Here is a 21,534-nt window from a genome sequence, read left to right on the forward strand (position 1 = left end):
TGGACCCTCAACTATATGATCAAATAATTTTTGACAAAGCAGGAAAAAATATACAGTGGAAAAAAGACAATCTCTTCATAAATGGTGCTGGGAAAATTGGACAGCTGTGTATAGAAGAATGAAACTTAACCATTCTCTCACACCATACAAAGATAAACTCAAAATGGATAAAAGACCTCAACGTGAGGCAGGAATCCATCAGAATCCTAGAGGAGAAAACAGGCAGTAACCTCTTTGACATCAGCCACAGCAACTTCGAACATAGGCAGTAATCTCTTTGACATCAGCCACAGCAACTTTGGAGACAAGATATGTCTCCAAAGGCAAAGGAAACAAAAGTGAAAATGAACTTTTGGGACTTCATCAAGATCTAAAGCTTCTGCACAGCAAAGGAAACAGTCAACAAAACAAAGAGGCAACCCACAGAATGTGAGAAGATATTCACAAATGACAGTATAGACAAAGGGCTGATATCCAAGATCTGTAAAGAACTCCTCAAACTCAATACACACAAAACAGATAATCACATCAAAGAAATGGGCAGAAGACATGAACAGACACTTCTCCAAAGAAGACATACAAATGGCTAACAGACACATAAAAAAATGTTCATCATCATTAGCCATCAGGGAGATTCAAATCAAAACCACATTGAGATACCACCTTACACCAGTTAGAATGGCCAAAATCAACAAGAGAGTTAACAACAAGTGTTGGAGAGGATGTAGAGAAAGGGGAACACTTTTACACTGTGGGTGGGAATGCAAGTTGGTGCAGCCACTTAGGAAAACAGTGTGGAGATTACTTGAGAAATTAAAAATAGAGCTTCCCTATGACCCTGCAATTGCACTACTGGGTATTTACCCCCAAAGATACAGATGTAGTAAAAAGAAGGGCCATCTGTACCCCAATGTTCATAGCAGCAATGGTCACAGTCGCCAAACTGGAAAGAACCAAGATGCCCTTCAACAGATGAATGTATAAAGAAGATATGGTCCATAAATACAATGGAGTATTATGCCTCCATCAGAAAGGATGAATACCTAACTTTTCTACCAACATGGACAGGACTGGAGGAGATTATGCTGAGTGAAATAAGTCAAACAGAGAGAGTCAATCATCATGTGGTTTCACTTACTTGTGGAACATAAGGAATAACATGGAGGACATGGGGAAATGGAGAGGAGAAGTGAGTTGAGGGAATTTGATGGGGGAGGTGAACCATGAGAGACTGTGGACTCTGAAAAACAAACTAAGGGTTTTAGAGGGGAGGTGGGTGGGGAGTTGGGTGAGCCTGGTGGTGGGTATTATGGAGGGCAAGTATTGCATGGAGCACTGGGTGTGGGGTATAAACAATGAATTCTGCAACACTGAAAAGAAATTAAAAAAATAAAAGAAGAAAAGTATATTAAAAAAATTTTAAGAGATAGTACTTCCTCTGAAATTCCAAAGTCCTCTGAAATTTTTTAGGTTAATTCTTAGATTTAACAAAATGACGTGTTGATCTATATACAGAATATCAAAGTCAAATATTTGCAAAAATTTAACTAATCAATAAGAATTGTACCTAGTTTATTCACCAAATTTATTACCCTTTCCAATCATAACTAGAAGTTATCTTGGTGAACAAATATCCCTATTTTATGAACTTTGGGACCAGATAGATATCCAACAAAAAGTTAAGCTCTCTGAAACTTAAACCCAAATTCCTGAAACTTCCTAAATTTTTTATGCCCCAAGGTAATTTATTATAATTATGTAGATATAAGAATGGGTTAAATAAAAAGAAGTGGCATCTAACTTTTAAATATGTGCATATAAAAATTTATCAACATCAGGTCATTGAGGTTGATTTATTCTCTGGCACTTTGAATTTGTCTAAAATAGATAAATACAAAACAAATTATTTTCAGGCAAGCAAGGGAAAACTGAAATCTCTGGTTTCTTTGTAATGTCTAGAAACATTGCATCTTAGTATAATGGATCTCACAGGTCCTCTGACTCAACTTGTGTTCAGGAAGCTCTTATTTTGATACTGAATCAGTAAGAAAGAAAGCGAATTTTCAGCAAATGAAGAGGGGAGGTAGGAGAAGATGAAGGGAATGGCATTACATTTTGAAAGGCAAGGCCTATCTGTAAAAGTAGTCACCAGCATGAAGACACCTGATTCAGATAAAATGCATCATAAAAGCCAACCAAGCCAAACTTACATCACTAGCAATGTCTGTTGAAGCTTTGGCCAACTGTACAGAAATTGCATCAGGTGGGAGATCATAGCCTTTCTTCAGAGCTTCTTCCCATCCGAGTTTATAGAGTTTCTGGAAATGAAACATATAATTTAGCATTATTCAGTAAATATTAGAAGCCCAGTGGATTACTGAACAAAAATTTACTGAGAGAGCAGGCATGAGATTCTATCATCTACCTCATCTCTAAAGATACGGATAAAACCAAACCAAGCTGTTTTAGGGAGAACTGACTTAGCATTACAGGATCTTGCTTCAGTTTTCTGGCTCTGAGAATAGGCTCAGTTACAAGAGACACAGTACAGTTTTAGAATAGCTTTTCTGTTCAGACACTGTTTGGGCATATCAAGTATATCAGGTGCTTTCTCCCTGCTGTTAAGTGCAGTCTAGGATTACTGTTTTAGTCACAGATGTTAAAATCATTGGTAACCAAAAAAAGTCAGGAAACAAAATTTTGATAATCCAAGTGATAAAAGTAATAAATACTGATGTACCTTTTATGAGGTACAATAAATGAATTAATCTTTATGAACGAAATTTATTAAAATTTTGCATGTGTGTTAAAACTGAATACTAACAAAAGCAGTTGAAAGTCATCCAGAACTTACTATGTGCCAAGTACTGTGTTGAGAGCCTTACATGGAAATTTCTCATTTGGTCCTCATCAATAAGCACTATTATGGTCCCAATTTTTGGGATGAGGAAACTAAGGCTTAGACCCGATGTTATATAACTCACAAATGGCAAAGCCAAAAACCCATACCAGATCTGTCTGATGCAATTTTTTCTTTCAACAATTATCTATCGATTTCCTTCTCTGTGCCAAGCACAATGAGTACTGAGATAAAGAAAACCAGCACAGTGCCTGTCTCCACGGAGCACAAGAGTCACAGCTAAAGCTCTTGCTTTTAATCACCATATTCTGTAGCATCTCTAACTTGCCAGTTTAAGTCATTCATTTTTATTACTTTGGCATTTTCATCAATTATTTACCATTACATCATTTAAAAAGTTTAATTAGTTTCAAGCCAAATTCTGATATAGCTTTACCTGACTGTACAGAGTTTGATTCTGCTTGGCTTGTAAAATATCTGGTGTGTCTGGCATCACATGAATCTTGGTTTTATCTTTGTTCCAGTCAATGGTATATAAGTACTAGGAAGTTAGGAGAAAAAAGATATTTGTTATTTGAAGGACAAACAGAAAAGAAAAAAAGTGTAACAGAGCATTTGAATTCACTCAATTTGAATTAGATTAAATTTAGTAACTGAAGTGGTATATGACTCAGAAAAGACACCAAAAACAAACTCAGATTTTAAAAAAAGTAATATTTTTGGATATTCCCTATCTTCTAGAGTTATTTGAAAGTTTTTAGTATATAATAATTTTTAAAAACAAGAGATTTTTAAGAAATAAAATAAAAAGATTTCCAACTCAATTTAGAATGTCAGGGGAAATAAAAATAAGAAGTAGGCAGAAGAAAATGATGTAGGGACATGCTCTGGAACAGTCTGTCAGACCCCAGAAAGAAAGGACCCAAACTAGATTTCCCAAACATGAACCAGGGGTTACTAGCCCTGCCTTGCTGGGAGCTGTAGGGAAGGACAGCTGTATAGAAAGATGGCTGTCTACCTTGTTCATGGTTTGCGCATTCTGTTTGGCAAGAACCATATCCATGGAGTCATTCAGCTTCTTAAACTGGAAGTTGCTAGGATGCTGGCGGTATTTCTGATCACTGGCATATTCAGTTGCTTTCTTGGCCTTCTCCACTTCTAGGGAACCAGCTGGACTCCAGCCAAGCCCTTTGTACCACTCATTGTAGTCCTGCTTATATTCATTCTATAAAAAGAAGAGACAAATTCTAATTTACCTTTTCAATTACTTTACTTTTATCAATTCAGACACAAAAGTATAGCATCGAAGACTGTGATCTCCATTCCCATGCTAGGAATCCAAACATCACCCAGAAAGAACAGAGACTTACATCACTCTGTATGCGATTCATATTCCTGCTCAGCTCAATGCTCATGGCGTCTGGAAGGAGGATGTACTTGTGAATCAAATGCTTATAGTTGGTGTTGGTGATGTTGGCTTGGGCATCCTTGGCAGCCGTGACACTGAGCATGTCAGCAGGGGTGTGGTAGCTGGTCTTCGTATTCTCGTAGTTTTTCTTGTACTCCCGATCAGACTGCATCTTAGCCACTTGCATGGAATGAACTAATTTGGGATCATCCTCAAGGCTACGGAAACCAACCATCTTCCCCTTCTCCTTTTCATAATTGTATTTGTATTTATACTGTGAAAAAATTAGTTTGTTAGAGCAATTGCCTTGACTAGAAACATTCTAGTATCAATAGTCTATGTTTCATAAAAAGTGACACTTGTGTGAAGTGTGTAAGCCTGATGATTCACAGACCTGTACCCCTGGGGCAAATAATACATTATACATTAATAAAAATAATTAATAAAAAAACTAAGGACATAAGAATGGAAAAAAAAGTGATACTTGCGTAGAATCCTAGTTTATAAAACATGCTTTTCGCATTTGTTTGTGTAACTTGATACTCACAACTATATGTTGTGAGGAAGATAGAAAAGTTATTATTACTGCCCTCCCCGCCCCGTTTTACAGATGAGTAACCCAGAGAGGTGAGTGACATGCTAAGGTCACTAAGACTAGCACCAAGAACGTAATGATGATATACCACACTGACTGGTACATGTACTCTGTTGTTGTACACTATTGTTAGGATCAGAGATCTTTAGCAGTTGATAACAGTACAGCAAATGAGAGAAAAAGGCAGAATGTTCTAAGCAGTTTACTGCTGCCCTAAGAAATCATCCAGTCAGGATTTTACTGCAAAAAATAGGCTTAGTCTATGACATACACAGTATCATTGTAGAGTAGCTTTATAGTTGTGGAGCTCCTTTTCCTTTAAGACTTTCTATACTGGGGACACCTGGGTGGCTCAGTTGGTTAAGCAGCTGCCTTTGGCTCAGGTCATGATCCCAGCGTCCTGGGATCGAGTCCCACATCGGGCTCCTTGCTCAGCAGGGAGCCTGCTTCTCCCTCTGCCTCTGCCTGCCTCTCTGTCTGCCTATGCTCGCTCTCTCTCCCTCTCTCTCTCTGATAAATAAATAAAATCTTAAAAAAAAAAAAGGCTTTCTATACTGATATAATGGGGAAGAAATTTTACTATTTATCACTCAACTTCTTTCTAGAAAGGGAGGATCCTGATACATAGAAAACTTATTCTGCCTATCTCCTGTGAGTTTGAGTGTGCAAGTTAGTGGGGAGGAGACTCAGGGAGTCGAATTACTCCAGAATAGAGGGAAAAGAATTTTGAGATTTCAGGGCAATGTAGTGGTGGCATAGGGATGGACAGGTAGGAAAGATGAACAGGTACAGAATATGAGAGAGAAAGTGTCACTGCGGGGGAGAGGGGCGGGGGGCTAAGGAAAAAATACTCTGAGAAGGGTCCCCCCATTACCCTCAAACCACACGGTAGTACTGTGAGAAGATTTCTTGCAGAAACAACCAATGAAAGAACCAAGTTTCGTACAAGTGTTATGTTATCGGAGTGGTGAGCTGGCACACCAGCTCTCTGGAAGGAAAAAGCCCTGATCTGTCATGTTTGTTGGTCTCTGTGGTGTAAATACTCCCGCCATGGCTGGTGTCAAGCTACCAAGAATTTAACAACTGGCTCACAAAACTCCTGATTATTTAATAATCAGCTGTCATGAGTCCAAAAGATCAGCATCTCTAGCACACCATTTAATGAGAGCTCCTGCTATGAAGAGACTTCCTAAGAGGCAGGAAGTAAGAACAACCCAAATCTTTCACCAAGAAAGCTTGGTGAAGGGCTTTGGATTTCTACAGGCCATAGCACTGGGGATGGAGTTCAAAGAAAATTCACCTAGATCTCATGAGCCAGGGAGAGCACACAGATATGTAGTCATAATGTGGTTAGCATTCTCTTTGTTTTTGTTTTTGTTTTCAGAAATACCAGAGAAAACAAAAGACCGAACCTAAAAAGCATTCACAGAATACAAGGAGGCCATTGTGAGCAGGTACACTTCCCCCCTGTATCTTTTCCACTGAGTGTTTCCAAAATTCAGCCCTCACTATTTTGGTAAATTAGGAAAAAAAATCCCAGTCAGGTGAGTGTTTTCCTTCAGACTTACATCACTTGCAATATCTCTTGAGGCTTTGGCAGCTTTGATAGGAATTGCATCAGTTCTGAGATCATAGCCTTTCTTTCTAGATTCTTCCAAAGAAAGTTTGTAGAGTTTCTGTAAAGAGAGGCAAGGGAATAATGTTCTTCTAAATAGGAAAGCCTGGGTTTATTTGAAGAGAGTAAACTAGCACTGTGGTATCATTTTTATTTTTGAGAATGCTTCATTGGTGGTTTGATGGATAAATGTTCTTATAAATACCAAAATTTTGTTTGAAAAAAGTCACACCCGAACATATCTTCAGGAAACCACTGGAAAAAGTAAAACTTAACGGTTTCCATTAGGTTATAAAATATGTTTAAAAATGTGAAAGCTCAGTAGATTCACACTGATACATTTTTATCAATTAAAAGTCAAGAGAAGACTACAAAACAACCATACTCTTACATCAAAAGTAAACTTCACTATTTTGCAATCGACACTTTTATTTATGTAACTGTGTGGATTCTACAATCCAAAAATAAGTCATCAACCACAAATCCCTGTATAATTCAGGGAAAACAGAAAACACTGGTAGGATTAGAGATTTCCTAGCAACCATGGTTAGGTTGAGAAATAAAGTGAAATAAAACACGCATTTTCTAAGTGTTGAACATTCCTTGTTATGGAGCTTGCTCCAAATTCTTCAAAATGTGCTTCTTCCCTTCCCACTTAACTTTTTCTCAAGACCCCTTCTTTAGGACCATCTCAAAGCCTTGGTAGAGAGACTCCAGGAACCAGGTCCTGGGATTCTCACTTCCTTTTTCTCTTTTGGGGCCCCCAAGCCCTTCTCTTCCTGCCAAGTCTCTTAGAGAATGAGTACCCGCTCCTAAACAAAATCCAGCTGCCCTTCAAATTCCTAACTGCAGGGCCCAAGTCCAATCCACAGGCCAGCTCCAACTCTTAGCAAAGCAAGATTAGAAAGAGAAAGATGCTCATTTGCGTATTCCTACTCTTATTTTCAAAACATTCATTCTTATAATTGAGAGACATTGATTAGTTTGTACTGGTTCAAATAAACCACGGGGAATTATACTTACATCACTCATATTAATTGCATTTGCCTTCGCCAAGACAATCTGGGGGATATCGGGCATAATGTGGACTTTGGTCTTATCAGCCTCCCATGCTTGTTTGTAGAGGTGCTAGAAAGTTTTAAAAAAGAAAAAGTGAAAGTTAGTATTTAAAAATCTTAAAAGGTGTTCATTTTGTGTGTGTGTATATACTTATATATATTTAACTGCACATGAATACCAATATTTTCCTATTTTTTATTTTATTATTTTTATTAGCTAGATCTTATTTTTTTAATTTAAATGGAAAAGGTGCTAATTCAAACAAGACAGCAGAGAGGATGTAAGATGGAAAGTAAGATGATGCCAAGATGAGAACCATAGGAAGAGCAAATGTACACTGAGAGATGTCTTGGTGATCATCAGTTGAATCCTCTTATTGCAGAGTTGAGAAAATCATAGCCCAGAGAAGTAATGCACCTTGCCTAAAGACACACAGCAGGTCTGGGCCATCATTTCCACAACTCTGCAAGAAGAGGCTGATGATTCTTATCTTGGCATCATTATTCTGAAATGATTAATAAATCATTCCACTGAAAAAGAAATAAAAGGTTTAACATCTAAAAAATAAATGTGAGCTTATGATAGTTTAAATACTAAAATCTTAAAAGGGATACTGAGATCTGTGCCTTGTCTTTTAGACAAGTCCCTGTCCAAGAGATCAGTCATCTTGACAAATCAGTTTTCTCTCTCAGAAGACTCCAAGGGATTTACTTAGACACTCAGCATAAAACAGCTCTCTCTAGTACAAGTAGGACCATCATGTTCTTTAACTGCTTAATGTTAAAGTCCAAATAATGTTTTTCTTTCTTTCTTTTGTTAATCAGCAGCATTTCAAATTATGATCCATACAATATAACCAATGTTGCTGCAATTATTTTATTATTTATTTATTTATTTTAAGATTTTATTTATTTATTTGACAGAGAGAGATCACAAGTAGGCAGAGAGGCAGGCAGAGAGTGAGAGAGAGGGAAGCAGGCTCCCCGCTGAGCAGAGAGCCCGACGCAGGACTCGATCCCAGGACCCTGAGATCATGACCTGAGCCGAAGGCAGCGGCTCAACCCACTGAGCCACCCAGGTGCCCCTATTTTATTATTTATAACTTAAAAACCAAAGTTCAAGGTGGATATGCTTTTTGGTCTTGATATCTAACATGGCTAATAAATTTCAAAATACAGTAAGGCTTTTCTAAAGGCTGGAAATATTAATGCAAGGAACTACTTGCAGAGAACAACTGCTCTCGTGATTTGCCCAGAGAAGGTCCTGCTTCAGAATGCCACTATAGCCACAGGATCAAGAAGTCTCCCTTGATTCCATAAAAGCAGCTAGGAAACTGGAGTGGATCCCAACACCCAGCTGTTGGGCAAATAATCTGCTGGTTCAGTGTTGCGGACTTCTACTCAACCTTACCTTAGACAAACAAGACTTTTCAAAAATATGCATGAAAAGAAACAACTCGTATTTTCTTATGTCTGTTGGACACAGTGGTTCATTGAACATTTAGGGCGCCACTAATTAGGACTAGTTTCATTTTTTTTTAATCCACAAGTCCCTTTTTCAAAGCTGAATGAACATCAATTGTGATGCCCTAAAACTATTATCAAAACCTGCAGATCAAATATAAGGAGGCCTGGCATTTTCCTGTTGTACAAGAAATATAACAATATTGAAAGACTCACTTCATTCATAATTTTTGCATTATTCTGGGCCAAAACCATGTTCATTGAGTCCATCAAAGTGGAATACTTCAAAGTGTCTGGGTGTTGGCGGTACTTCTTTTCACTGATTATCTCCATGGCTTTCTTGTTTTTCTCAGCCTCCAGTGAGCCTAGAGGGAGCCATCCAATGCCCTTCATGAAGTCAACGTAGTCAGCTTTGTACTGATTCTGCAAAAGAGGAAATGTTCAGGGATCAGAAGAAACCAAAGCTACCAAGAACCAGGAGTGGGTATTCGATATTTCCTAAGTTCCACTTTGGTTTCCAACCAATAGTATATCGAACTCCAACCATTTTTGTCCCTAAATATTATCTTTTTTTTTTTTTTACATTTCTTTGCATGAGAAATTAAAACTAAGCAGTAATATCTTTGTGATTTGTTTTCCTAAATGTCTTCGTAAGGAAAAAATGCTAGGAAATACCAACTAGATTAGCTATCATGTGACTGCGATCTCGAGAAAGGTGACTATGCTTTTTTTTTTTTTTTATTCTGACAGTCTGTTTTTTTAACTTGTGCTTTTGGCCTGTATACATTGTTTTAATTTAAGTTCAATTAACCAACATATAGTACATCATTAGTGGTTTGTTTTTTTTTTTACATCATGGGTTTTTAATGTAGTGTTAAATGATTCATTAGTTGCATGTGATCTGATGAGCACTGAGTGTCGGTCTAAATTTTTAGAAAAATTCCCCAAGTTTCCTTACTTGACAGATGACTCACCACGACTCCGATTCTCTATTTCATCATAAGCTTTGATCACCCACCATTGTTACAATTCCCTTGGGTGTGCCAGAAACCTCACTGGTATTCTGTGCAAATTTTGCTTTTTTCCCCTTAATACTGATATTTTCCTCTACAACTCTTCCTCGGTACTTTAATGTGGGCACTATGTACCTGCTTAGGAATTAAGAGCTCAGCTCTTACATTCCTAAAGAAAAACACGGGCGTGGCATGACCTGCCTTTGGCTTGTAATTTAAATTCTTTTTCCCCAGCTGCCAAATAAATGGCCTCTACAGCTGAATTCTTGCCACTAATCTGTGCCTTCCTCACATTTGTTCCAAGAACTTCCACCTCCTCAATGTTTCATCAGCAAGTAATACAAGCAATTGCTTGTACTGAGGTTGGAAAAAGTAGAATAAACACTGGTTAGGAGTGAGGGGCAGGAGTCAGCAAGTAGTCGGACTTCCTGACTTTCATCTTACTTGTTTACCAGGAGCTGTTTCTGCTTCTGACTCTCTTTGCTCAACATGTTTCCTTCAACATGTTCTCTGAAACAAATTTTCATTTGCCCTAGCTGAATCCAGCATCCCCCAATCCTCACAGCAATAATGGTAGAAAATAAGACTTTGGTGTCCAGAATGTCTCATCCCCTTTTGTTAAAAGAAACAAACTCTACTTAAGGTAAAAAATAAACAACTTGCTGGGAAATTACACATGAATTTCTTTCAGGAGTTTAAAAAGGTCTTCATTTAAGGTCATTCCTAATTTGCTTATTAACTATAGTCAGTGTTCTGCAAATGATGTGGCTGTCACGTACATCGCTTTGAATCTGCATCATATTTTTGGCCAATTCAAAGCCCATGGCGTCGGGAAGCATGTTGTAGGAATGGATCACATTTCTGTAGTTGGCGTTGGTGGCCACTTCCTGAGACTTCTTGGCTGCCACCACGCTCAGCATGTCCACCGGGGTGTGGAAGGAAGTCTTCGATTTCTCATATCCCTTCTTGTATTCCCGGTCTGACTGCATCTTGGCCACTTGCATGAAGTGCACCAACTTGGGGTCGTCCTCTAGGCTCCGGAAGCCAATGTGTTTCCCTTTGGCTTGCTCGTAGGCTTGCTTGTATTTGTACTGTGGATGGGAAAAGAGGCCCGGTGAGGAAGGCAGCGAAGGAAAGAGAGCAAAATATAACTCATTAGATTCCATTAACTTGGTCAAAGGTGTATGGTTTTAGAGCTCACAGGGATGGAGCAAAATTTTTTTACTTCAAATTTCTTGCCAGACTTGAGTCCATGGAAAGAAAATGATCTCAGAGTTAATCTAAGAGATCCATGAATAAGTTGCCTTAGGGTGCTTTAGAAAGCAGCTTTTCCCACTCAGCAGTCTCCTCAGAATGGGCTACAGGTACAATTTCTCATGGTGCATCTTTAATTTAGGAAAGAGCCTAATAAGTGATCTCTTGGGTAAAATGAGTAGACTGTATCCAATATTTGCCCAGAACTGCCTATAAATGATTTGAATACTCTAAAAACAACTTATTTTAACAAAACCCAGTACTTTTTATCAAATAGTGAACAAATGATTAGAGGGCCCTTGGACTGGGTGAAGACAAATGTCTTATGTGTTCCATGGACGATGGTCCCACCGACACTGGGTAGGGTTGACTGCAGCTCTTGAATACACACACACGAATTTGGCTCATTTGCTTCTTATTTGCTCAGCCTAAAAAAGGCCCAGTGGAAGCACTTACATCACTGGCAATGTCTCTACAGGCTTTGGCAGCCTTTATTGGGATGGCATCAGGCCTCAGGTCATATCCTTTTTTCTTTTCTTCTTCCCAGCCAGCTTTGTACAGTTTCTAAATAGAATGAAATAGAATAGCACCAGCAACTTGTTATTTGAGTTAGAATGGGAATCCTGATTTTGCATGGTTGGTATATAAACGAGACATTCCTTAAGTATTAGTTCCCTCCAACCTCCTGTCCCACTTCATTGTTGCTGTTAATCTACTTACATCACTCATGGTGATTTGGTTCATTCTGGAAAGTAAAATATCTGGAGTATCGGGCATGACGTGAATGGTGGTCTTGTCTTTGTTCCATTTTTCAGTGTAAAGCCTCTGCAACAAGGAGGACAGGCACATGAGTGTACAGCGGGACAAGTCTGTAACAGCGCTGTTGACAGAAGGAGACTCACATCTCCGCGACAGAAGCGATGAACGCTGATACAGGTAAATGGATGACACAGCAAGAGGATGGGCTGATGAGACTGAACACACAATGAGGGGGAAAAACCATCAAACTAGGGAGCCCTCTTCCACAAAGACAACAAATGCCACCTTGCCCCAACCTCACGCTACATGGAGTTTTGCGGTTCTGTCGCACCCTCAGCGTGGTGTAGACAGACAGCCTGCATCGGTGTGTGTGGGATCTCTCTAGAAATGGTGAGGGTTATAGAATGCCCCCTCCCACCATCGCCACCACCCCACCACCGCCACCACAACCATCAGAAAGATAAAAATGTGGATGATTATAGCAGCACCGCCAGGGTCAGGTGTTCTGGGGCTGAGACCAGCAGGGGAGCGCCTACCTTATCCATATTCAGTTTGTTACTTTTGTTAAGTGCTTGTTCCATCGTGTCCATGGCATAGGTGAACTTCAGCTTCTCAGGGTGCTGGCGATATTTCTTCTCACTAAGGATCTCTCCAGCTTTCTTTGCTTTCTCCACCTCCAGTGACTCTATCGGGACCCAGCCGATCCCCTTCATCCAGTTGGTGAAGTCGGATTTGTATAGATTCTTTACAATGAAAAAGGAAATTTTCATTTCAGAAAGAGTCAGGGCTTGGGTTTCTTTGGCTAGATGATTTACTCTTCATCAAAAAGAAAGAAAAAATGAGGGAGAAGAGAATTCCCTGCTTTTTATGCCCTGCCATCTTTTGGAAAAAATTTTAAAAGCGACTGCATTCAGGGGCTCCTGGCTGGCTCAGTCACTAGACCATGTGACTCTTGATCTCAGAATTGTGAGTTTGAGCCCCACATTGGGTACAGAGATTACTTAAACATAAAATCTTAAAAAAAAAATAAGTGATTGCATTCGTGGTAGTTTTGAACTGGAAAAACTGATCCAATAATTCCTTTCTAAAACTTAACTTTCTTGAAGGAAAAGGTAAAAGGATTTTACATAGGAAAAGATATTACATTGCACCCATTTGAGCCTCTTAGTTTTTCACAGAATACATCATGTACTTGTGTCTAATACACATACACACACACACACACGCGCGCGCGCGCACAAACACACAATAACCAAAACAAATTTTAAAGCTATGTTATAGTTCAAATGAGTGAAATTCTAAAACTCCAAATTCTGGAGAGGCTCTCTAATTATAGTGAGTCCGGCCAGGTTTAAGATGAGGTAAATGGAACTGCCAAGTTCTTGTTCTTCCCTCCCATCAGCTAGAAATGGATAACTAACTCTATGCCAAGAAGCTGTTGGCCATTACATACATCGCTTTGGATCTGCATTGCATTCCTGGAATGTTCCACGTTCAAGGCATCAGGTAGCAGGGTGTAGCTGTGGAAGGGTTGTTTGTAGTTGGCGTTGGTAACGACCTCCTGAGATTTCTTGGCTGCTGTCACGCTGAACATGTCCAAGGGTGTGTGATACCTGGTCTTGCTGGCTTCATAGCCCTTTTTGTACTCACGATCTGATTGTATCTTGGCCACATTCATGTAATGAACCAATTTAGGATCATCCTGAAGACTGAGAAATCCAATTTGCCTGCCTTTGGCTTTCTCATAAGCCTCCTTATACTTGAACTATATGAAAAAGAAGGGCAGACAGAAGTTTGACAGGGTCAATTATAAGAAATGCTGAAGTGTTAGACTGAATCTACATAACAGATTAAGCAATAACCAAATTTGGTCTGAATCCACATAACATCTAAATTTTTTAGTTTTTTTTTTATAAGTTAATTTTTTAAAAGATTTTATTTATTTATTTGACAGAGAGAAATCACAAGTAGATGGAGAGGCAGGCAGAGAGAGAGAGAGGGAAGCAGGCTCCCCGCAGAGCAGAGAGCCCGATGCGGGACTTGATCCCAGGACCCTAAGATCATGACCTGAGCCAAAGGCAGCGGCTTAACCCACTGAGCCACCCAGGCGCCCCTTAATTTTTTTAGTATTTTTAAATAAAGAACTGACAAAATATTTTTAATGGAGGGACCTGAGATCTGCTCTGGGATAATTAAGAACGGGATAATGTGTGGTTTACATCTAGATTATTCATAAAGAGATTCTTTGAATATTCTCAAATGTTCCTGAAAAGTTTATTAAAGATTTGGTATGTATTTTTTTATGATCTATTTCCAAATACTCTGCATTGCTTTAAAAGTACTTGCATAATCCTTGGAGGACAAGGGGTGTTAGAGAGGAGTAGGGAATTTGGGTAAATTGAAAGGGGAGGTGAACCATGAGAGACTATGGACTCTGAAAAACAGTCTGAGGGGTTTGAAGTGGCGGGGGGGTGGGAGGTTGGGGTACCAGGTGGTGGGTATTATAGAGGGCACGGCTTGCATGGAGCACTGGGTGTGGTGAAAAAATAATGAATACTGTTTTTCTGAAAATAAATAAATTGGAAAAAAAAAATCTAAAAAAAAAAAATAAAGTACTTGCATAATCCTGAATAAAGTTTAGCAAAGCTCTTATACAATTTATTTTTATTGGACTCCAAATGAATGAGTTTTTACTCTATCAAGGTATTATATCAATTCATATGAAAATAAAACTTAATTTATGGAAAGTAATTAAGTAAGTAGGAAAAGTAACTAAAATCCTATCATTTAATCTATAATTCTTCCTGGTTTTCCTATTTTACCAGATTTTTTCTTTGTGAAAATTATATTAAAAAATTATATTCTTTTAAAAACTTGGAGGCTTTTTAAAAATATAGTGACATTTTGGAGAAAATCCAAATAAAAAGCAGTTTCCAAGTTCATAAGAATGATACCAATGACAGTTGCAACTACTTCACGATTTAAAACAAAGAATTTTATTCTTTGCAGCAACTGTATTGAATTTCTAAAGATTTTAAAGTGAAGTAATATAAGAAAGTCATTGGCACTTATGCTGTTGGGAAATATTTTTATATTACAATTTATTTATTTCTTAATACAGCTCACAGCCTCGCATACCATGTAGAGATTTTAAAAATATAAAGAAGAAAAGTTTTCTACTTTCAAATTATACTTACATCACTAGCAATATTTCTTGAACTTTTTGCAGCAACAATTGGAATAGCATCTGGTCTCAAATCATAGCCCTTAGCAAGAGTCTTCTTCCAGTCTGCTTTATAATGAGACTTGAAAAAAGGAAAGAGTATTTTATTATTTTATTATTCTACTTGAACACATTTCTATATTTTCAAGCTTTTTTTCTAAACATGGAATACTTTAATTTTCTTATACTTTTTGTGATGAAACAATTAATACTCATAGAGAGGTATGAAAACTAAAATAAGAAATTCAGTACCACCCAGATTTAATCACTCTTAATGTTTAAATATTACTTAGGAAAGCAGGGAAAGTTTTTAAATAAAAGCATAGAAATGAGTATAAAAAATGTTTATTTGGAGATAAAAGCCTAAAATTATAGGGAAAATGACTATGTCATCTTTTAAGAAATGAACGATTTTATCCGAGTTTGATTATGTTTTTAAATTAGAATTTACCAACTTTTTTTTAGTATATGTGCTGCCGAAGCGAGCACAGAATTTACCAACTTTTTTTTAAAGCAAAAAGTAAAAATTCATAATAGTGAATTTAAAGATCACCACCAATTATGTACTAGACTACCCAAAAGGCTCGTTACATGCAAAAAGAGAGTTTCTCAAGAAAATTACAATAAACTTTCATACAAGTTTTAATAACTGAAACAAGATTATAAAGCAATATTTGTCCTTATTACAGACTGTTCACTACTGTACTTTCCAATCTTGCGTATCTCATTTTGTTTCACTTTTTAAAAAGTGCAATATCACCTACTAGATTAATTTTAAAACCCACCAGTGAGTCATAGTCCACAGTTTGGAATAGGCTGTATCAAATGAAAGTTTATGGTGACTTCTAGTCCCATGTTCCATGATAATGGGCCAGTCTTTAGACCGTTGATTCAAAAACCGGCCCGCACATGGAGGGCAAGACGAAACTGAACAACGAGGGAGCCCACAGATTGGTAGGTGGCAGGTTTAATAAACAAGAGAACTTACATACAAGGCTTGTCTTGGGCAGCCACAAGACAAGCTCTCCTCACCTGCCCACCACAATCTCAGAAGTTTCTACAGAGGCCTTAACTGAGTTTAGTCCCATCTACCATTCAGATGATCTCCACAGCCTACTTCTCTAGCAAGGCGTCCCTGAAGATGGTTCCCACTCTGGAAACGGTGGGCAGAGTGTACATCCCAAGGGCCGCAGAAGGGTTGAGGAGCCTCTCCCGGGTCTAGCTCACAGGTTAACCAGCGGTCATGTCTTCTCAACAACTTCCTCGAACAGAGACTCAAAAGATCCACACCCAGTTTGCTGCCCTTAAAATTCTCGCTGCTAGAGTTATACAGAACTGGAAAGAAGAGGCCTGTGTTAGCAATCTTAGACGGGTACCAGCCCAAATACTCACATCACTTATGTTGAGGGCATTGACCTTGGCCTGAATAAACTGAGGCAGTTCAGGGTCCATAGTGTACTTGTGCTTCAGTTTCTCCCCCTCCACCTTGTAGTTCAACTAAAACAAAGGAGGCAGAATGCAAGTGTCATTAGCTGACATAATGTCAGTTTTATCAATACCCCTCCCCCTTTAAAAAGGAAGGTTATCACTTGTGTTTTTCCGTATCCAAGCCATATACCTATAGTACTACATGGCAGGGTGTTCCAGACATATCCATCTGCTCATTCCACCAGTATTTATTGGACAGCCCTATGGGCCAGCTAGGGTGATAGGTTTCTGCCTGTAAAGTGTTGACAAAGGCAAACATGGCCTCTTAAAGGTTGCAGTACAGTCAAGGAGACAGAAAATAAAAATATAAACTATAAGATAGAGCTAGAATGTGTGATGTGTTGTAAATAGAACAACTTCGGGAAAGAAACAAGGGTGGTCAGCAAAGGCTCTCTAAGGAGATAGTCTTTATGCTCAGCCTTGAAGAGAAGGGAGGGGTCCAGGCCGAAGCAGGGCACTTGGGGCCCCAAGTCTGGAAAGGGCAAGGCCAGCATGAGTGACGGAATGCAGCCTGTGTCACGGGGCTGAAGTGTTTTGAAGAGGAGAATTAGGATGGGGAGCAGGGCCACAGTGCTGAGGGTCTTTTCAGCCTTCAGTTTCAAGGAGAAGTTACTAAGAGGTTTTAAGAGAACTGTGATTCATGTTTAAGATAGTTTTTCCAGTTGTCACGGAAGACCCCAGGCAGGGAGGCCAGATATCAGCTTCCTACAGTTGTCCCCATGAGAGACAGGGAAGCCCTAACCAACTGCCAACAGCTTAATGACATGCAAGTGTCCCACAGGACACTGGGAGAGACCGAGGTGCCCTGATGCCGGGACCACGCACGGAGGCACCAGTAATGACATTCAGGTTTCTGGCAGGAGTCACTGGGTAGATGTTGATGGCGTTTATTGGGATGGGGTAGACAATGAGTGAACGTCCCATTCTCCTAGCTGACTGGAAAACCACAGCGAGAACAAAAGAAATCAAAAGAGTCTCCATATTCATTACTACTACAGTAGAGCTCATCTCAAAATACCTGTGGTAATGTGACAAAAGAGACTGGCCTGAGAAGAAAATCCATGGATAATTCTCAAATCTGAGCCAAGCAGCTTCCAATATCTGGGGCTAAAAACACACAACCTCTTCTTTTCTTTGCTTTTTACCTCCTGCTCTCTTTCTGGTGGAGGTATTTTAACGGAACTCTGAAATTACCCAATGAGGGAAAGCACTGAGCATTGTAATTAGGCTCTGGCTAAGAATAAGGGTCCAGATAGACCTGGGCTCCAGAATGAGGCTCAGCTGACTCTGAAAGTAAACTCTTCCCTCCTCCCCAGAGGCCTCTCTCTGGCTTGCCTTCCAGAACATCCAGCTCTTACGGAAGAGGATTAAGGCATTGCGCCTTCTCCCCTTGCAGCTAGGTAGAACTGTTGCAACTCAGAGGAATGAATAGCTTGGTTTACAATTCAGATGGAATCACAGATGATAACAGTAATCGTTTTATTTCACTTCATGTGTATAATGGCAGGGTCTGCTTGTAAATAGCACAGACTCTCTACATGTGGAAAATAAAGGAACTTTGGAAAATCCTCCTTCTCTCCCCCTTACACTCTTTGTTCAAGTTCCACGCTGTTTGAAGACTAAGACCTTTTCTATCATATCCCTGAAAGCAGTTGATACGCTAACACAGATGCACATTCACATGTTGAATTAAGAGGGATGATGGAATGGGGGTTACTCACGGATAAATGCTTTTTAAAATTTTGAGAGCGAGTGCACGCACACACTCAAGTAGGGATAGGGGCACAGGGAGACGAGAAGAGAGAATCCTCAAGCCATCTCCTCACCAAGCGCAGAGCCCAACACAGGGCCCAATCCCCGGATCCTGAGATCATGACCTAAGCCAAAATCAAGAGTCGGCTGCCTAACAGACCAAGCTGCCCAGGCGCCGCTGGATATCTGTGATAATGTGCCAACAGAGTCTGGTCTGAGAAATAAAATCTACAGATAATCCCAGGTGCCCCTGGATAAACACTTCTGAAGGGAAACCACTTACATCGCTTAGCTGCTTTGTGTTCTGCTGAGCCAAAACCATGCCCATGGAATCGGGCACACTTGTGAACTTGATGGTGTCTGGATGCTGTCGATACTTCTTCTCATTTAAAGCATCACCTGCTTTCTTGACCTTCTCAACCTCCAGAGAACCAATAGGGATCCATCCAATGCCCTTGAAGAAGTTGTTATACTCGTCTTTATACACGTTCTGTAAGAGAGTAATCTCGTATGAGGAGATAGCCTGCAGAATATTCAAAGGGTGTCTCTGAAATCTGCAATTCTGCCCAGAGGAAACGAGTAGCACCCCTTCCGGCATGCTCTTGTCTGAGAGGAAGACTTTCACCACGTATGTGCCACTGAGCTTCTTACCCAGAATTTGGTAATAAGAAAAAGTTCTGTTGTTAGAGTGCATTATACAACATAGAGGAAATCTAGGCCACATATTTCCATGGCTAATGCTAAAAAAATTTTTGTCTCTTTTGACAATAAATTGGGCATTCTTTTTGATTTCACTGAAAACCCCATGACTTTGAATTTCACCAATCCTGTCCGCCTAGGCTATTCATGATCTCAGCTGGGGAGAGACACCTTCGTTGAGTGATAATAAATGAACACCGTACATTCCCTCACAGAGGATGATTCTTGCAGAAATCTGGTTCCTGCAGAAGGAAATGCCCTGAATATTAAACAGCCTCCCCGTGCAGCTCTCCATGAATCATGCTGCAATCACAAAGCTTCCCTGGTTCATTCTAGATGACTTGTCACATAGATTAACATGCATCAGAGTGTGATTTTTAGTTAAAAAAAGAAAAAAAAAACTTTCCTGAATTCAGAAAGAAGAGAGAATACTATTTTGCATTCTACATATCACTATTAGAGCCAGCCTGCCAAGAGCAGCTACTTCCTCTTGTAGAGAACCAAGGGTTTATGCACTTGATGGAATATAGTTTTATCTTTGATCCACAAGTTAATAAAGACAGTATCAATGATTACAGTAGGAGCACAGAAAGCCAGCAACAACACAGCTCGTCTACCAGGCCTCTGTTTTAGTCTTTCAATAATGACTGTTTATTTTAAAGTACATTTTTCAAATATCTTCCTGTATTGTGAAGTCTACTGAAACAGGAAGAAATGATTATCCCTTAAGTACCAACATTTCTGTGTCTGTTAGATTATATATACTCACATCACTCTGAATCTGATTCACATTCCTGGTATGCTCGAGACTCATGGCATCAGGTAGGTACGTGTAATGGTGTATGGGCTGTTTGTAGTTGACGTTGGTGACAACATCCTGGGCCGACTTTGCAGCAGTAATGCTAACCATGTCCCCTGGGGTATGGTAGCTGGTTTTGGTGTTCTCATAGTTCTTCTTGTATTCACGATCTGACTGCATCTTTGCCACATTCATGTAATGGACCAGCTTGGGATCATCCTGGAGGCTTCTGAAACCCACATGCTTCCCCTTTGATTTCTCATAAGCTTCCTTGTATTTATACTGCAAAGGCAAAATTTGGTTAGCAAAGTCCTAGGCACTGATAACATTAGATGTAGTAAGTATATTCACATGCAAAGTAACTTAAAACATCGTCACTTTCTGGAAGAATGTACCAGAAATGCAAAAAACAAATGCAAACCCACCCATTCCCATGTGCCCCAGAAAGTTCAGAATGAAAACATTTATTTCCAACACTATTGGATCACAAATGGGTATCATGATAAATTCAGGACCAGTTTCTAAATTCCACATATGCATTTGCATGTAGAACCTTACTTAAAGCCATCTGAATTTTCATGCTTAATATAAGTAAGACACATTCCAAATAAAAGGCCAGTACCTCTTGGTTTCCTGGGATGTGAATTTTCCCAAACCAATATGTTATTACCACCACAGTATGTTATCATACATCACAGAACACTAGAAATTATTGAGAAAATCTTCCATTTGCTGTTCCCATTGGCTGGGTGATAATGTTTGCAACAGATGCAGACGACACTCTAAAGGTCTTCATGCAAGTTCACACTCAGTGTCCTTGGGGTTGGGGGATGGAAAACTACTGTGTTGTCTCAGGTTGGTGGGATAAGGTTAAAACAAAACTCCTCTTCTTTCTAGGTGGCATCAAATTAGATGCTGCATAGACAGGTAGACCCTCCCCACACATTTCTCAGCAGCTACTTTCCAAGCTCGCTGCTGAAGCACAACTCGGGAGCTGCTGCAGGGCGGGGCTGGGTGTGAGCTTCCCCAGCGCAGTAAAAACCGCACCCTCCAGGCCCCGCAGCCCAACGTCTCTCGCTGCTGGAACTGGCGGTGGGGTGTAGATGGGAGTTACACTGTAGGTAACAGGACGAAACCTTAATTTTTATGCAAGAGAACTCAAATCCACTTAAACTCTGCAGACACTCTGCTCCTGTCGTTTATGCACTGATTTGTAAACAAGAATGTAGCAGGCAGGGATAAAAATATATTATATGTTTATAAAAAATTAAAAATTAAAAGTTAAAAAAAAAAAGAATGTAGCAGGCAGAAGGACTATCAAGACATGTCTAGGCATGTTAGAGAAAGCTCTGCTCAAGGTCTAAGGCAAAAAACAAAAAAAAACAAAAACAAAAAAAAACACCTCACACTATAGACTTGCACTTAGTCCTTAAGCTAGAAATTTACTTCACAGTGGTGCACAAATCTTTGAGGAACACGTTTTCCGTGACATCCTAGTAAGGAAAGCTGTAGAATTCTTACAACCTTAGCTCCCATGTGGTCTGTAC

General features: G+C 39.4%; 1 protein-coding gene across 1 annotated transcript in view; it reads right to left on the reverse strand.

Moving 5' to 3' along the window:
• NEB (nebulin) overlaps window positions 1-21,534 on the reverse strand; it is a 207,157-nt gene that overhangs the window by 133,012 nt on the left and 52,611 nt on the right. The window contains exons 35-50 of the mRNA XM_044242061.1: window positions 19,958-20,269; window positions 18,773-18,979; window positions 16,642-16,746; window positions 15,224-15,331; window positions 13,480-13,791; window positions 12,563-12,769; window positions 11,988-12,092; window positions 11,724-11,831; window positions 10,793-11,104; window positions 9,217-9,423; window positions 7,502-7,606; window positions 6,432-6,539; window positions 4,231-4,542; window positions 3,879-4,085; window positions 3,297-3,401; window positions 2,211-2,318 (exon numbers count right to left, since the gene is read on the reverse strand). Coding sequence (XP_044097996.1) covers window positions 2,211-2,318; window positions 3,297-3,401; window positions 3,879-4,085; window positions 4,231-4,542; window positions 6,432-6,539; window positions 7,502-7,606; window positions 9,217-9,423; window positions 10,793-11,104; window positions 11,724-11,831; window positions 11,988-12,092; window positions 12,563-12,769; window positions 13,480-13,791; window positions 15,224-15,331; window positions 16,642-16,746; window positions 18,773-18,979; window positions 19,958-20,269 — 2,928 coding nt within the window. The remainder of the gene's footprint in view (window positions 1-2,210; window positions 2,319-3,296; window positions 3,402-3,878; window positions 4,086-4,230; window positions 4,543-6,431; window positions 6,540-7,501; window positions 7,607-9,216; window positions 9,424-10,792; window positions 11,105-11,723; window positions 11,832-11,987; window positions 12,093-12,562; window positions 12,770-13,479; window positions 13,792-15,223; window positions 15,332-16,641; window positions 16,747-18,772; window positions 18,980-19,957; window positions 20,270-21,534) is intronic.

This window comes from Neovison vison, chromosome 3, assembly GCF_020171115.1.
Source record: "Neovison vison isolate M4711 chromosome 3, ASM_NN_V1, whole genome shotgun sequence".
In the NCBI taxonomy this organism is placed as follows: Eukaryota; Metazoa; Chordata; class Mammalia; order Carnivora; family Mustelidae; genus Neogale; species Neogale vison.